The 16,955-nt window shown below is 55.0% G+C and overlaps 2 protein-coding genes across 2 annotated transcripts; one reads left to right on the forward strand and one right to left on the reverse strand.

Moving 5' to 3' along the window:
• The first annotated feature begins 1,747 nt into the window (after window positions 1–1,747).
• On the forward strand, window positions 1,748–3,330 carry IL32 (interleukin 32). Its single transcript, XM_061209848.1, has 4 exons — window positions 1,748–1,918; window positions 2,286–2,312; window positions 2,486–2,545; window positions 3,217–3,330. Exons 1-4 carry the CDS (start codon window positions 1,748–1,750, stop codon window positions 3,328–3,330), a joined length of 372 nt encoding a protein of 123 aa, XP_061065831.1.
• A 2,048-nt stretch (window positions 3,331–5,378) lies between these two features.
• On the reverse strand, window positions 5,379–9,377 carry ZSCAN10 (zinc finger and SCAN domain containing 10). Its single transcript, XM_061210340.1, has 5 exons — window positions 9,147–9,377; window positions 8,516–8,783; window positions 8,225–8,289; window positions 7,986–8,043; window positions 5,379–6,946 (listed from the first exon to the last, which is right to left on the reverse strand). Exons 1-5 carry the CDS (start codon window positions 9,375–9,377, stop codon window positions 5,379–5,381), a joined length of 2,190 nt encoding a protein of 729 aa, XP_061066323.1.
• Between the last annotated feature and the right edge of the window lie 7,578 nt (window positions 9,378–16,955).

Consider the following 16,955-nt stretch of genomic DNA (forward strand, 5'->3'; position numbering starts at 1 on the left):
TCTTTCCTTCCTTCTGTCTCTTCCCCTCTCTGTCTCTGTTTCTGTCACACACACGCAAACACACACAGCTGACCCTGCATCCTGCCCCAGGGTGGCTCCACCCTCCCCCGCCCCTCTCTCTTCTGCTCTTAAATCAGTGGATCTCAGGGGGCAGCAGACAGCTCAGCTGGGACTCTGGCTGGAGGAGCTCAAGGTCACTGGCTCAGGGGAAGCAAAAGTTGGGGGAGGGGGCTAACCTGCAGCCAGAGAACTTTCCAGGGTGGTGGGACAGGCTGCTTCTCTGAAACCCTTTTCCTCACACCTGTTCCTCCCACCAGGTCACAGCAGCAGAACCCGGAGCCACCATGTGCTTCTCCAAAGTGAGCGAGAGGGAGTGATGGGGGGGAGATTGGGCCCTGGAGTCTCATTTCCCCCGTGTCCCCCACCCCCACCAGCCCAGCCCCCACCCCTGCTGAATGGTCCACATGCACCTGCCTCTGTCCCACCCTCCCTGGGCCCTGGGGGAGCCACTGGGGAAGCAGAGGGTCAAAGGCATGTGACCTGTGCCATCAACAGGGCCCAGTCTCACAATGACCCTGTTCGAATGCTCTGCTGTCACCGTCTTGAAATGCTGCATAATTGTGGACAAAGGACCCTACAGTTTTCTTTTGCTCTGAGCCCCTTCCTTTATGGAGCAGGTCCTGTTGTGGGCCAGTATTCCTGTCTGGGAGGTCAGTTATGGGGGGCAGCTCTGTGTGCGTGTCTGTGTGTGCAGGAGCACCGAGGAGTTATGGGACAAGGGTGTCACTTTAGGAATTAGACTGGACATGCTCGTGGGGGAGCTGGAAATGGAGGGTCTGCAGTGTAAGAGGAATCAGCCAACCCCTTGGACCCTGTCTACACCCTGGAAACCCGAGGGTAGAGGCTGGGCAGTGCTTTCCGAGAAACTTAAAAATATTCTTCTCAGGTGCCTGGATTAGCAGCTGAAGCCTGCACTGGCCTCACTGTCTATTCTTTCCCTTTGGGGTGCCTTCCCCCCTCCCCCCACCACACCACTCCCCCCACCTCAATTCTGAGGGTGACCAGATGCTCCAGGGAGCTCTGAGCCACGCAACACAGGGATCGGGGAGTGGTCTTTGCGGGATGACCCAGGGCTGAGTGGTCAGGCTCAGTTAGAGGGTCAGGAGATTGTTCCCACTGGCCCCCAAGGTGTTTTTTTGCCCCGTTGTGTGTGACACTGGGCTGACAGGGTGGTGCCCCTGGTGACACAAAGTGTGCAGACAGGTGCCTTGCACACGCTGTGAATGGCACTGACCACCCAGGGGCCGGAAGGCAGTGTGGACAGTGCCAGATTGGGACCATAATGTGGAGTCTTGTGAGGGGTCTGTGGGGCGCCTCCCACCTCCATGGTGGAGCCAAGTGTCTGGCGGGGAGGGGCTGGGGCCCGGGGGCCTGCAGGGTCAGCAGTCAGGTAGAGCCTCAGACAGGAGAGGACAGTGCCAATTCCTCCCCGTTCAGCTCTCACCGGGACCATGGAGGGCTAGGGATCTGGGAACCAGGTTGACCCTGCACACTCAGCGGCAATGGTCCTACTTGTATGTGTGTGTGTGTGTGTGTGTGTGTGTGTGTGTGTGTGTAACAGGTCTGGGGGAGTTGTCAAGGTCACATAAGCCTGAGTGTCACTGTTACCTCCACAGGGAGTCCCAGATAACATTGCTGTTCTGAGGGCCAAAATGGTAAGAACCTCTTCCGCATGTATGGTTGGGGGATGCAGGAGGCCTGGCTTCTGCTGGGTGAAGCTGAGAATGTCCTGGCCCACCTGAGACGCAGGAGGGAGAAGGACCAGGCCTCTTTGTCCCAACTCTGTCTCTCTTCACAGCATGAGTGTGTGGACGACTTCTGTGATGACCTCCAAAGTCAACCCCAAGCAGACACACAGGTGGGTCAGTGCGCCCCTATTCCCCTTGCCTCCCCAGTTTAAGTGTGGTGGGTGGTTTCTGATGATGGTGATGATGAAGGTGAAAGCTCAGCACCCAGTCCTTACACTGGACAAAATTCCTACCTGTGTGGCAGGTGAGTGCACAGGTGGGGGATACAGAGGCCCAGGGATGCTGAGGGAGGTGTCCAAGTCAGAGGGCAATTGATGGCAGGGCAGGGATGCCAGATTCCTGGTCCCCAGGCACGTGGGCTGAACCCTCACCTTGTGGTGAGGGGGGCACAGATGAGAACAGGCTGGGGCTTGGGGTTTGAGACTGAAAGTGAGAGAGGGTGGGGGGATTTTAAACGGAGCGTTGTTTTCCCAGCAGGTCGAGTCAGTCCTAGCAAAGCTGGAGGTGAGTTTGGGCCTTGCCCCTCCCCCAAAGAGTAGCCCCCAGGGTTGGATCAGCCAGGTTATCTGGGCTACTGTCTCCCTTTGGACTCACCTGGACGCATGGGAGGCCACAGTGGGGACCACAGACCTCAGCGGCAGGGGCAGGTGTGCAGCGTCCACACTTCCTCTCCCCAGGACCAACTCAGTGAGAACCTGCTTGAAGCTGTGGATGCTGAAGTTCACAACAATGTACTGGTTAGTATGAGCCACTGTCACAGCCCCTTGCTTCCCCTCCACCTTGCTCTCTCTCGCTGTTGGCACTGCCATGTGTGCACATAGCTCCCCTGAGTGGGGGTTGGAGGGATGGCCCCTGAGAGCTCAGGAGGTGCAGCCTTGCTGGCACCGGCCTCCCCGCCCAGCACACAGTGGCCAGAGCCCTGCCCTGAATTCACGATGATGAGCCCCGTGGGCCTGGTGCTGGGCTCAGAGGCCAGTACGCCAACAGGCAGGTACACCTCACCATGGTGATTTACGCCTCGAGGGGAATTGAGGGCCCAGGCCCAGCCTCTGGGAAAAGTCCTGGTGTCTATGGAGCTGTTGGCAGGAAAGCAGGCAGTTTCCATTTGCGGGCTTCTGTGTCCCAGACTCTCACAAAGGCTTGGAGGCCTTAGTCAGGGTCAGGACCTGGGGCTGCATCCCCCCTAGGGGGGTCCCTGAACAGCCTCCCATCCCTGCAGGAATTCACCCCCTTGCTTGGTGAAGTGCAGCAGGAATTCCGTTGTAGAATCCAGAGGCCCTCTGGTACTGATAATCCAGGGGACCAGAAGCCGGGGAAGAGCTTTTGGGACAGAGCGCTGAGGCAGTTCTGAGAATGGCTGCAGGAACTGAAGCGGAAGTTTTTTGTTGCGCTTGCCTGCCTGAGGCAGAAGGTGGCTGCCGGCCTACAGGCCTTGCGCAGTGCGGTTGAGGCCATCTGGGGAGAGTTGAAGCGTTTCTTCTCCTCTGTGGGGCAGGTCTTCAAGAGCCTCATCCAGGTCTAGGGAGCCCCACAGGGTCTGGGAGGAGATTGGCCTCATGTAGAAGCCAATTTGATTTTCCCCTTCTCAGTAAGAATCTTCTGAAGCGACCTTTGCCCTCCTGCTCACCCTTGACCCATCCTTGCAACCTCCCTCACCTCCTGTCCTTCAGGGAGGACACCACCCTGCCCATCAAGCTCTCCCCACCCGGGTTTCCTTCTCCAGGTCTGACCTGCCTGTCGCTGTAGTGCTGAAATCCTAATAGAAGTTGATTGAACCAAATGGAGTGCCTGTGGGGATGGAGGCTGGGGGCCCAGTGGTGACAGCCAGAGTTCGTGGGTCAGATGGACCCAGGTGGGGGTCCTGGTTCTGGGTGAACAAGGACAAGCCACCCGCCTCTCTAATCTGTAACTAGGGACACTGGTCAAGGACTGACTTGTGGTGAGGACTGGACCATCTCAGGCCAGTGCATTGCTTATCGTGGTGCCTGAGGCATAGTAGGTGCTCAATAAATGCACACTCCTGGGGCACAGGGAGCTCCGGGGAGGGGCTTTGACCCCTCTTTTCTTCTCCTGATCTCCCTCTTTGGGCCTTCACCACTCCAGCTGGGGCCTCGCAACTCCTTGGTCTTTCTCCAAAGATCAGAGCCCCAGGAGCCAGGGAGGGTGGGGAGGGAGGGTGCACCCAATCCTGGGCCAGGAGGGAAGGCAGAGTAGGAGGCGGGGAGTGGGGTCTCTGGGCCTGTGGCCTCCCTCACCTGGGCCTGCAAATGCAGACTGGGAGATCCGGGAGCAAGGCCTGAGGGCCAGCCATGCTCACCATCTCTGAGGCCAAATTCCCCTCCCCCCAATCTCTCCAACCTCACCCCACCCAGCCCTGACTTCCTGCCTCAGGCGTGCTCACAGAGCTTTGCCTTTGGGGATTCTCTGTAACCCACTCTTCCTCCCAACCCCTGAAGGGCTGGACCTTCCCTAGGCTCAGAGCTTTCCCTCCCAACTGTGCCTGAGAACCACCTCTACTTTCCCCAGATTTGGGGCTGGTTCTCCTTCAGTCCCTTGAGCTTTGGTTGATGAGTTCACTTCCTTTCCACAAGCATTTGCTAAGGAGCAGTCATGTGTCAGGTTGGTGGAGGGGCAGTAATTAAAATACAATATGTTTTGAGTGAAAAGTGACAGACAAAAGCAGGAGGTGTATGTGTGCTCTGGAGCTGGGGTGGGCAGCTTTTCTCTCCTGTATTTTTACCAGAAGTCACATGATTTAAAATCTGTCCACCAGAGGGAGAGGCAAACCAAGTCAGCCTGATGGGCAGGAAGAAGGTGGGGCAAACCTACAAGGCAGCTTTAGGTTTAGAGGAGTATGATGGTTAGGGGTCCCCAACTGTCAACCTGACTTGGCTGTGGGCAGGTTAGTTTTTCCTGTTAGCATTTTCAGTTAGAATTAGTGACCAATGTTACAGAAGAAGAGGTTTCCCGTATTAATCCAGAATCTGGGATTTTAAGTTTTATTCATTTTAATTAATTTAAATAGCCACATATGGCTGGAGGATACTGTATTGGACACAGAGGGTTAGTGGTAGACTCCAGAGGAGAAAAAATTCCGGGGTGAGATTGGTTGGCCTTACCAAGAGCTGCCTGTGACAGAAACCCTCCCCCCAACTCCCAACACACACACACACACACACACACACACACACACACAAACAGTCTGAGCCTTTTCAGGTGGGAGGAACTCCCCCTGGACCTGCTGCCATCCAGCCTGCTTTTGAAGGGGTGGGGGAAGGAGAAATGCATCACCGTGATACAGTGGGGAGGGTAAAAGGTGGCATTTTGGTGCACCTAAAAAAAACATAAAGAGGGACCACTTTCAAGAAGGCTGTTTTACTTTGGGTATTTTAAAATACATTCCTGAGGCCTGGAAGAGTTCCCTGTGGGGACGGGAAGAACTACTGTGCAGGGTCGGTGGAGCCAGAGAGAGGTGGCTGGGGTGTGGGGGCAGTGCCATCCACTGCAGCCTTGGAGGCCAGGCACACCGGGGAGATGCACGCGGGACAGACCTGGCGGAACCAGGCGAAGCTAGTACAGGGTCTCCCGGGCGTGGGTTCTCAGGTGGCGCAGCAGGTGGGAGTTGCGGCTGAAGCTGCGGCCACACTGCGTGCAGGAGTAGGGCCTGGCCCCCGTGTGCACCAGCATGTGCCGCAGTAGGTTGCAGCTGCGGCTGAAGATCTTGCCGCACTCCAGGCACTCCTGGGGGGGCTCGGCCTGCCCAGACGCGCCCTCTTCCCCCGCCCCGGCGTGGGTGGCCAGGTGGCGCTGCAGGTGGGCGTTGCGCCGGAAGCTCCGGCCGCACTTCTGGCAGCTGTAGGGCCGCTCGCCCGTGTGGCTGCGGCGGTGGCGGGCCAGGTTGGAGCTGTTGCGGAAGCGGTGGCCGCACGTGTCACAGACGTGAGGCTTCTCCCCGGTGTGGATGCGCTGGTGGCGCGCCAGGTGGGCGCTCTGGCTAAAGCCCTCGCCGCACTCGCTGCAGCGGCAGGGCTTCTCCCCCGTGTGGCTGCGCCGGTGGCGGGCGAGGTCCTGCGTCTGGCTGAAGCTCTTGCCGCACTGGGCGCAGTGGTGGGGCCTCGGGCCGCCGTGGGTCAGGAGGTGGCGGGCGAGGCCGGCCCTTCGCATGAAGCGCTTCCCACAGTGCGGGCAGCTGTAGGGCTTCTCGCCCGTGTGCACCCGCTGGTGGCAGACCAGCTGGGAGCTCTGACTGAAGCTGCGGCCGCAGACCTGGCAGGAGAAGGGCCGCTCGCCTGTGTGCACACGCCGGTGTGCCCCGAGGTGCTCGCTGCGCCGGAAAGCCTTGCCGCAGTCGCCGCACACGTAGGGCCTGAGCTCGGGCCCGGGACGCAGGCTGCCCGAGCACTCGGAGCACTGGTGGCCCTGATCCTTGGCGTGGATCCGCAGATGGCGCTTGAGGCTGGAGCGGCGCTGGAAGGTTTGGCCGCAGTGAGAGCACAGGACGATGGCCAGCTCGGGGGGCGCTGGGGTCTTGGTCTCCGGGGCGCCTGGGGGCTTTTGGTCCTGGGCGTGCGCCAGCAGGTGCTGCATGAGGCGGGCCCGGCGCTGGAAGCCCTGGCCGCACTCGGCGCACAGGAAGGCGGGCTCGGAGGAGTGCGTCTGCAGGTGTTTGCTCAGGTGCGAGCTCTGGCGGAAGCGGTGGCCGCAGAGGTGGCAGGTGTGCGGCCGCTCATCCGTGTGCGTGCGCATGTGCAGCTTGAGGATGGAGCTGCGGCCGAAGCTCTTCCCGCAGCATAAGCACAGGAAGGACCGCGCGCCCGGGTGAGACCGCAGCTGGTGCGTCTCCAGGCGGGCCAGCTGTGGGAAGCTCACCCCGCAGTCTGTGCAGATGAACTTTATCTCCGGCTCCGACTTGGGGGCGCCCCCAGCCACTTTGACCTCGAGAACTTCACTCCTGTCGGGAGGGGACATTTCTCCACCGGGGCCGCCCACCTCAGGGCCCGGGCAGAGCGACTGAGTGTGGGGCTCTTCCGCCACCCTGGGACTCTCTGCCTGAGACTTTGCTGAGATGGCAGCGGGCCAGGACACCCCTTTCGGTTCCTCTTCTTTAAACCCCTCGTCTGGGGTTCTGCCTCCAAATCCTGGGAAAGAAGCAGAAAACAGGACAGGTCAGACCTTTTCGGAGGCGCTTCTGGGAATCGCCAGAACCTCAGTGCCTGGGAGCAGAAAGAATCCCAGAATCCTGCAAAGCTGGTAGGTGGGCAGAGGGTGGGTAAAAACCAAATAACATACAGTTTACCATTTTAAGGTGTATAATTCTGGTCCATTAGGTCCATTCAAAATGTTGTGCAACCATCACCACTATCTATGTCATTCTCCCAAATGGAGACCCATACCCATTAGCAAGCCCTCCCATGACCACCTATTTTATTTTATTTTGTTTTATTTTAGCTGTTGTAATTAATTTTACTGAAGTATAGTTGATTTATAATATTGTGTTAATTTCTGCTGTACAGCAAATGGATTCAGTTATAGATATATTCTTTTCCATTATGTTTTATTAGATGATATTGAATATAGTTCCCTGTGCTGTACAGTAGGACCTTGCTGTTTATCCAGTCTATATATAATAGTTTGCATGTGCTAATCCCAAACTCCCAATCCATCCCTCCCTCCCACTCCCTTCCCCTTGGCAACCACAAGTCTGTTCTCTATGTCTGTGAGTCTGTTTCATAGATCAGTTGATTTGTGTCATATTTTAGATTCCACATATAAATGATATCATATGGTATTTGCCATGACCACCTTATTGATTGATTGATTGATTGACCATGCTGCACAGCTTGTGAGATCTTAGTTCCCTGACCAGGAATTGAACCCGGGCCCACGGCCATGAAAGCCCAGAGTCCTAACCACTGGATGGCCAGGGAGTTCCCGACTACCTATTTTAAAAGCTCAAAGTTTTTGGGGTTGATGATTAGACCCAATGAGCGTTAAAATAGCCCTGTATAGATACAGACATATCAATATATATCTATATAGATATATATATCAGTATATATTACCTCATCAAAATAGTCCATTTTTTGCCAAAGAGGTCAAAAAGTCAGGTCGGGACCACCCCTGACAGGCAAAGAAAAACCCTTCAGTGGTCATAAACCTGGGAAAAAGGCCTCTTACCCAGAGGATGCACAGGCCAAGCCTTCTTTGCTGGGACATCTTCAAAGGTTAGGGACTCCTGTGACCAAAGGAGGGGCAGAGATTGTCAGTGAGTGAGGAATGGGGCTTTAGGACCTGAGGGGGAATGAAGAACTTTCAAGGTTTAAATTAAGAAAAACATGGATTTGCTAAAACTTCAGAGGCAGAGAACATTCCAGGGTGTGAGATCCACCTGGAGTGAGGGGACCAGTTCGGCTCACCAGCACAGCTGCCAGCTCCTGATCTCCAGAGTTCTCCTCTGGCCATAGCTCAGGGCCCTGGGGGGCTGACAGCACTGGGGGGAAAAGAAAGAGCTGTTAGAAGCCAGTCCTACCACCATGTGGCTCCGAGGACGTGCACCCATCGTCAGGGCCCCGTGACAGGCATCTTGGCTCTCCCCCATTCCTGTCAACTAGGGAGGCTGCCCGCTTCCTTCCCCACCCTCACCCACCTGGCCCCTCAGCTCCCACCGCACACCAGGCCTCCACCTTCCTTAGGCCCCAGATCCTCACCGCTCTCTTGCGTGGCCTGCAATGTTCTCTTGGGACCTGGGCTCAATGGCTGCTTTGAACTTGGGGGACATCTCCAGGCCCCCATCTCAGCAGGCTTGGAGGGCACTGGCTGGGATGGCGAGAGTTCCTGCGATGGCTCCAGGGCTGGAGGCCCTTCTGAGGGCACTTCCTTCTTGGGGCTGTGGCTGGAGACTTGGGAAGAGCCCCCCTGTTCCTCCAAGGTGACCTCTGCACGGGGACAATTCTTGCCAGCATTAAAACTAAAATCCTGTTCAGAACACATCCATGTTAGGTGACGGACAGGACGGTAAACCAAGTCCTACTAACTCCCTAGGGCCATGGGACTGAGGAAAGGTGAGGGTCAGACGGGGAGGGAGTTAGGAGGTCAAGAAGGAGCCGGCAGAGGAAGGAAAGTGGGGTTTAGTGACTTCCTTTTTTTTTGGCCTCACTGCGCGGCGTGCAGGACGTTAGTTGCCCGACCAGGGATCGAACCCACACCCCCTGCAGTGGAAGCGCGGAGTCTTAATCACTGGGCCGCCAGGGAAGTCCCAGCTCAGTGATTTCTTAATGGGGTGATAAAGTCCCTGTCTTTCCACCTGCTGTCCAGCCCGCCTGGCTGCCCCCCTCTTACCAGCGGCCCCACATTGCTGGACTCCCTCTGGACACCCTCCAGCAGCAACACCACCTCTTCGCCATCCCTGAGCTGCTGGCCCTGGAGCCGGGCCAGGAGGTGTGGGGGCAGCACACTCAGGAACTGCTCCAGCACCAGCAGCTCCAGGATCTGCTTCTTGGTGTGCAGAGCCGGCCGCAGCCAGTGGCTACAGAGCTCCCGGAGGCGGCTCAGGGATGCCCTCGGCCCCATGTCCTCCTGATACTGGAAGCACCTGAAGAGCTGGTGAGCCACCTCGGGCCGGGGCCTGGCCTCTGGCCGCCTGGGGTCCTCCTGGCCGGCAGCCTCCTCCTCCTCCAGTTTGACTGCTCCGAGCTGCTCTGGCTCCCATGCAGCCGGGCCTGGTTCTGCAAGCATCCTTCACCTTGGGGACGCCTCACAGTGGTTGCTCCAACTCTCGGGTCTCTCTCCCGTTCGGCTCCCACACCTGGGGCGTTAAGGGATGCCTACAGATGTGGCCTCCAGAGGAATCGTTTCTCGAACTGGTCACGAGTAGTGGCTCAGCCTGACCAACACACCAAAAGGCAGAGAACACGGATTGTTCAGTATTCTCATTCCCTCCTGCAGCATTTAGAAGTTCACCTCACTTTACCCCAGTGATCAAAGTTGGCATTCCTGAGAGAGGACACTCTGGCTTTCCCTGCCTCTTGATGTGGTGCCATGGGGAGTACCTGGCACCACCGAAGATGGGTCCTTGCCAAAAATGTTCCATCGCGATCCAATCCAGCCTTTAGACCCAACTTCCAGGTTAAAGGGCATTGCAGGGAATAAAAACAAGTTGGCAGAGAGGCTAAGAGTGATGGTGTTTAAAGGTACAAACTTGTAACAAGTAGTAAATAAGCCATAGAGATCTAATGCACAGTATAACAAATACAGACAATAATATTGTACTACAATATAATTACGTAATATGATACATATCATTACATTACAATCATATTATAATATATAAATGCTGTATATCTTAAACTTGCTTAAGGTTATATGTCAAATTTATTAAAAAAAAAACAACAACAACAAACAAACAAGTCAAATGTCCCTTGGGGAAACTACCAAACAAATCCCAAAGACAGGACATTATGGGAAACAAGTGGCCCAGGTTCTTCTGAGTCTGTTATGAAAAATAAGTGCCTATAGGGGACACATTGCTCTAGAGGAGACTAACAGCTGATATAACCAAATGCACGAACCTTGATTGGATCCTGATTTAAAACAAAAAACAAAAGGCTCTAAAAGCTATTCTGGGGTCAGTTGGGGAAATCTGAATATGAGTGGAGCAATGGGTGATAATGGAGATGACTACCAACTTCTGAGATGAGATTCCAGTGTTGTGGTATGTAGGAAATTTCTTTATTCTTAGAAAATGTTGAAGGGTTTGGAAGTGAAGGGGCATGAGGATTCAGCCACATTTATGGATCGACAAGGCAAATGTGGCAAAATTATAGCAATTGCTGAATCTGGGAGATGCGTGTATGGATTCATCCATTCATTGCGTTGCTCTTTCAACTTCTCTGGAAGTTTGAGAATTTTAAAGATAAAAGGTTGGCAGGAGGGGGGAGTAGTTCATGCATGTGATCGCTCCTTGACCAGACTTCCTGACCCTCACTTTCTGGCTCTGGAGGTGGTTCTCAGCAGTCAAGGCCAAGGCCACCCAGCTGACCAGTGCAGGGCTGAGCTCCCACCTGGTGTTCCAATCTCCTTCCCTCCCTGGGTTCCATCCCTAGAGACAGGCTGGGATGAGCCAGGGAGCTGGGATGGGTGGGTGGGTCTCCACATGGGACTGAAGCTTACTGCTTGCAGAAGTCTGTGACAGATGTGTTCCCAAGGCAGGCCAAAGCAGTCTCACTCACTTCAGAGGCCTCTAGTGGGTGCACCCTTGGGAGCTGGGTGATGGCAGGAGAGGCAGTCATTTCCCTTTCTTTCCTAATTTTTTTTTTTTTTTTTTAGTTCTGGATTCTTCCTTGGTCTACCCCTCTGGGACGTATCCATCCCAACCCTGTGAGTCTGGCTAGCATTAAAAGAAAAGTGCTTCTAACTCACCAACAGAGGGCACTGGTTCCATAGGACTATTCCTTCCTTTTGGGGTAGCCGAGACCTACCTAGGGGGAGCTGACCCAAGTTCAGCACCCACAGGGGACTCAGTTCAGTTATTCAGCACAACCCAGAAGGTTTATTCTTCGGATATGGAGGATATGGAAACCCAATTTCCAACGTGTCTCTGTCCTCCCTGCTCTCCAGCTTCAGGACTGCAAATGAGCTTCTCCCAAACCTGTCCCCCACCCCCACCAGGAACATCCCAGGCAGAGGAATGGGAAGAAACCCTCCTGCATCACTTCCCACCACATAAAGGGAGTGGAGCGGTGCCCGACACCCGCTAGAGAGTACACATCGGGTGTGCCTAATGAGAACACCTTACTGTTCTCATTACTGAGTAAAAATACAAACAACCACAGCTAACAGCTCGTCCTATCATTGACCCATTTTACAGCCCAGGACACCCAGACTCAGAGGTACAGACATTTCCCCAAGAAGACAGCCCAGCCTTGACAATGGAGCCAGGGAGAAGTCAGCCTGGTCAAGAGCTTTGGATAGTTTAAGTCCCCTTCATTCAGGGCTGAGGGATCTCTGAACCTCCTTTTCAGGTGGGGTGAGTGGGGTATGATGTGGTAAAACAACAAAGGAAACCCGTGTGTTTTAAGTCTGGGCCTAGCACTTCCCGCACAGGGGAGAGGGTTGTGATGCTAAAACACAGACCCAGGCCTACGTGCTGGCCACCTGACCAGCCCCCCACCCCTAGCCTCCCTCCACCTCCCTCCAGCATCTTCCCAGCTTCCCTCCCTCTCCCCCACCTACCCTCCCTCTCCCCCACCTACCCACTCCCTCCGGCCTGTCTGCAGTCTCCCCCCACCACTCCAGAATCTCCCCAGCTTTCCCCTACCTCCATTCTCTCCCCCACAGCCTTGTCCAACGTCCGTTCCTTCCTGCACTTTGGCACATGGGGCTCCTTCCACCCACTGGCACCTCTCTTCTGGGACTCCACACACACCACCCACCTGGCTACCTTGCAGTTGTAATTATTGAGGAATGCATGCAAAAATGTCTGGTGCAGAAAAGGTCTTTACGAAATGTTCAAGAAAATGGGTTTTTGTTTTATTGTGTTTTGGTAGCATGAGCAAAATAATTAGAGAACCAATCACATGTGATCAGGAACCCTGTATTAACAGCTGGCATGTACTGAGTGCTTATCTGTATGGGCTCTGCTTACATCCCACTTCAGCCCACGCTGAAGTGAAGGGTCACTTCATCCCACTCCAGCCCACGCAGTAAGTTATAATTTCACCATTTGACAGGTGCAAAGACCAAGCTCTGAGAGGATGGGTGACTTGCTCAAGGTCACACCAGGGAGAGCCAAGATTTGCTTTAAGGGGAGAACGCTGATTTTATGGTGCGAAAGCTCAGAAACAGAAAAGGACCCAATTCCCCTCCCACCCTGTGCGATTTGCCTAGTCTTAACCAGAATATTACAGCATGAATCAGAAAAAACAAGGGCATTCCAATTTCCAGCCCTCAGGCCTAGGCATGTGGGGCGCCGGAACCTTCAGGGGAGGTCTCTCCAAAAGGTTTGAAAGAGGTGGAATTCAAGGGACGAAGGCCCCGGAGAGTGTCTCCCTCCCCCCAAGTCTCCAGGACAAAAGCTCTGTTAATATGCGCATCTGTGGGGGGTGGGCTGGGTTGCAGGGGGAGCTCTTCAGCCATCCTCCGATATTTGACCAGCTAATTTGGAACCTCGAGAGGCGGAGAGGCTTAGGCTAGACCAGCCTGGGGTGGAGGTGCTGCCACCAGACCCACCCAGACAATGGGAGCACCCAGAGCCGGGGTCCTCGGCCAGGACCTCTCCCTTTCTCCCTGGATCGCTCGTCTTTGTTGGCCGGGCTCCCCTCCAGTGCTGGGCTGAGTCGATGAGTCCGGTCCACCTGGGGGACCGTGGAGCCTGCCTTCCACTCCCCAGTGGGTACAGCAAGCCCACGTCACAGGAAGTCCAGCGACCCTCCCGAATGTCCCCATTGCCACAGGTCCGCCGGTACTCCCCGGCCCTGGTCTCCCTGGTCTCCCGGGCACAGACCAACCACATCCACCCAAGGCTTTCTTCCAGCACCCTAATCCCCCATCCCACCACAGAGGCCTGGAGCCCCCTTTCTCTCTCCAATCTACAACGAACCCCTTAAGTCTGTCCTGGCAGCCTGCACCCCAGGCCTCCCTGCAACTCACCACTCGGGGTTCCCACTACAGAGGTGGAGGTGCTGAGGGGTTCTCTGAGGGCCCCCAGGGCCAGAGTCAGCCTCGGCCAACCTGCGAAAGGACTCCGGGAAAATGGAACAGGAAGTTCCCTTCCCCAATCCCATCCAGGTGGTGAGGGGGGCTTCCTAGAGTTAACCCTTAACCTCCCAGTTTGGGAGTGGGGTGGGGAGAGGGCGGGGCCAGAGAAATAAAGACAAAGCAGTGGATCCAGATTCCAACCCAGGCCTGTATTTGAGAGTCTAAATACCCCTCCAAGTAACAGCTGCCCCCCTCCTAATCAGGACTGGCCCTGTGCCCCTTGGCAGTCTGTCAGCCTGTACGTTTTTGGGGGACAAGAGTTGCCATTTACAAATGCTTGCTGGGACTTCCCTGGTGGTGCAGTGGTTAAGACTCTGTGCTTCCACTGCAGGGGGTGCGGGTTCATCCCTGGTCGGGGAAGTTCCACATGGCGCTAGGTGTGGCCAAAAAAAAAAAAAAAAAGCTTGATGTCTGCCGGGCACTGAGGATACTGAGGTAAACGTGAGGGACAGTCCCTGACCCCAGGGGGCTTGCACGCCAGGGTACAGGAGCAAACCACAGGTGCTAATTAGAAAATGGAACAGGACCATGTGATCGGGAAGAGAGGGCGCTGGTCGACACTGCCACCTAAAATCCTCCCAAGAACCCTTAGAGGTGGCTTTTGTCCCAGCTTTACCAATGACCAAGCAGGGGCTCCCAGGAGGGGAAGTGACCTCACCAACAGCCTTGAGTCCAACTCTAACTCCAAAGTCAAGCCTTTCCCTTTGCTCTAAAGGGCCTCTTTGCGTCATGCCCTTGGCTCCAGCCAGATGGGCACTTCCCTCTGGGGAGTCCGCGGTGCCTCGCTGAGCGTTCAGGGCTCCAACCTGCTCAGAGGCTGCCCCGACGGGCGGCCAGACCCTGCGTTTGCTCTGGCTCCTCGGCCGGGTCTTTTCTCCTGCACTTAAGAGCACCTGGGCTTCTCCTGTTCCTTTATTTTAATTGTCTAGCGTGGATCTCTTTGGACCAAAGCTCCCTGCGGACAGTGGTCCGTTTCCCTTGTCAGCTCTGCATCCTCCGCGCCTAGCCTAGCGTCTGGCACACGTGAGGACGGACAAAAAGGATGAGGAACCGCCGGGCAGAGAGTCCACCGCCCTCCGAGGTTTGCTGGCACCCCGCACCTGGCACTCCACCGCGCGGACTCCCTCTACCTCGGGGGCAGTCGGGGGCTACTGAGCCCCCCTCCCTGGGGCGGGCCTATGAAACCCACCCAGGGCGGGACTATGAAACCCCACCCCGGATGTGGAAAGGAAACCCCGCCGCTGGGCCTGGCCTGGGAGGCGGGGCGGAGGCGTCTCCTGTACCCCTATACCTAGGCTGGACCATCACGCTCCCTCCCCCGGGCACCGCCGCCCCTGCCCCGCCTCCAGGACTGACGCGCGCACCTATGGCTGCGGCCTTCGAGGACGAGGCCGTGTCTGACCCCTGGGAGTGGGGGCAGCTCGACCGGGAGCTGCGGGCCCTGTCTGGACATGATGGGGGAGAACTGCAGGAAGGAACGTGGCCTCCTCGGGTAAGGTGGTCTCGGTGCCTCGGGCCTGGAGCGTCCAGGTGAGAGCCTGGGGGAGCTGGCTGGGAGCACAGAGGGAAGGCTCGGTGTTTGCTGTTGACGCTGTCTTCCAGGCCTTCGACTCAGGTGCACACCTTTCCTGGAAATCTGTCAGAAAAGCAGAGACCAAGTTGACCTAACCCCCAGAAATAGCATCCAGGCAGAAAGGCAAGTGCCTGGAGTGAGACAAGATCAACACTAGCTTTTGGCCTCCTTCAATCCTAGCTCTCGGCCCAGGTATGGGCTTTGGCTAATACCCGCTCTCCTGGCCCACCACGCGCGCGCACCATTCATTCGGGAAATATTTGCTTCCCCGAGTGTGTCCGGGCATTGTCCCTGACCCCGGGTACCCAGTGCTGAATAGAAGGGACAAGTGCTGCCCCCTTGAGGCTTTCAGACCGGGCAGGACCAGATCACGGGGGCAAGGTTTATTAACTCAAATTACCTTGCAGAAATAAAGGGCTCAAGGGAATTCCCTAGCGGTCCGGTGGTTAGGACTCGGCGCTTTCGATGTCGGACCCGGGTTCAATCCCTGGTCCGGGAACTAAGATGCTGCAAGCCGCGTGGCGAGGCAAAAAAAAAAAAAGAGCTGAACATTTAGGTCCCTTCAAATTCATCTTTATCTTTGAAAATATCAATACACTCCCCTCTCCCAGAGTGTTAGCCACTGAGAGACGAAAATTCTTGTGAAGTTGCTGGATTGTTACTTTACTCCATTTAGTAAAAATGATAAACGCATCTTCAAAGGACTTTTCATATAAATCTACCTGTTTAGGATATATATCAATATCTTCTAAAATTATCTTGAAAATGCACACTTAAACTATTCTAGTTGTTACCTTAGATTTTGGGGGGAAGTAATTGGTGTCTAAAAAACAAACAAAAGGGACTTCCCTGGTGGCGCAGTGGATAAGAATCCGCCTGCCAATGCAGGGGACACGGGTTCAATCCCTGGTCTGGGAAGATCCCACGTGCCGAGGAGCAACTAAGCCCGTGAGCCACAACTACTGAGGCTGTGCTCTAGAGCCCACGTGCCACAACTACTGAGCCCGTGTGCAGCAACTACTGAAGCCCATGCGCCTAGAGCCCGTGCTCCGCAACGGGAGAAGCCACCGTAATGAGAAGCCCGCTCACCGCAACCAAGAGTAGCCCCCGCTTGCCACAACTAGAGAAAGCCCTCGTGCGGCAACAAAGACCCAACAGCCAAAAATAAATAAATAAAATAAATAATTATTAAAAAACACAAACAAACAAAAAACAAACCCCAACTTACCATTTATTTATTAAATATGAAAAAAATTAAGTTTAGTATTATCCAGGTCAGCAAAAGCACCTGAAAATACTGAGTGATGGGGTCTTCTTCTTTCCTCTTATCTCTTCAGAGATTGCAAAAGAAAAACAAATTTCCTTGTATTTTCAGTTTCCTTAGGATTCCTCCATTTAGAATTATTCAGGGCAAAGGGAGAAATCCTTCTCCAGCTCTGGGAAGAATTACTATTAAAAACACTATGATCCCTTGATTAGCCTTTGGTTCATCCAGTGGCTTAAATGTCTGTCTCTTAACTGCATTAGTAACATCTTTTCCTGCAGCCATAACCCCAGCATTTTCCTCTGGGTGGTTGCAATCTTGATGGAGTAATTGCAGTGTTTATGGCACAGCCAGACCCCTCACTAAGGACCAGCCCTGGTACAGAAGCACTGGGGATTTTGATGAGAACAGGAGTGAGCATTGCACCTGTCCTGGTCTTTCTTCAGTGTCTGTAAACTAGCTATCTCCCAGGTGTTTCATCTTGGCTCTTTGGTAGGAGCCAGCCATAGGCTCTGCAAGCCCGAGCTGCAGTCTCAGCTTTGCCATTTGCCGCTGT

Source organism: Eubalaena glacialis, chromosome 13 (genome assembly GCF_028564815.1).
Source record: "Eubalaena glacialis isolate mEubGla1 chromosome 13, mEubGla1.1.hap2.+ XY, whole genome shotgun sequence".
Classification (NCBI taxonomy): domain Eukaryota; kingdom Metazoa; phylum Chordata; class Mammalia; order Artiodactyla; family Balaenidae; genus Eubalaena; species Eubalaena glacialis.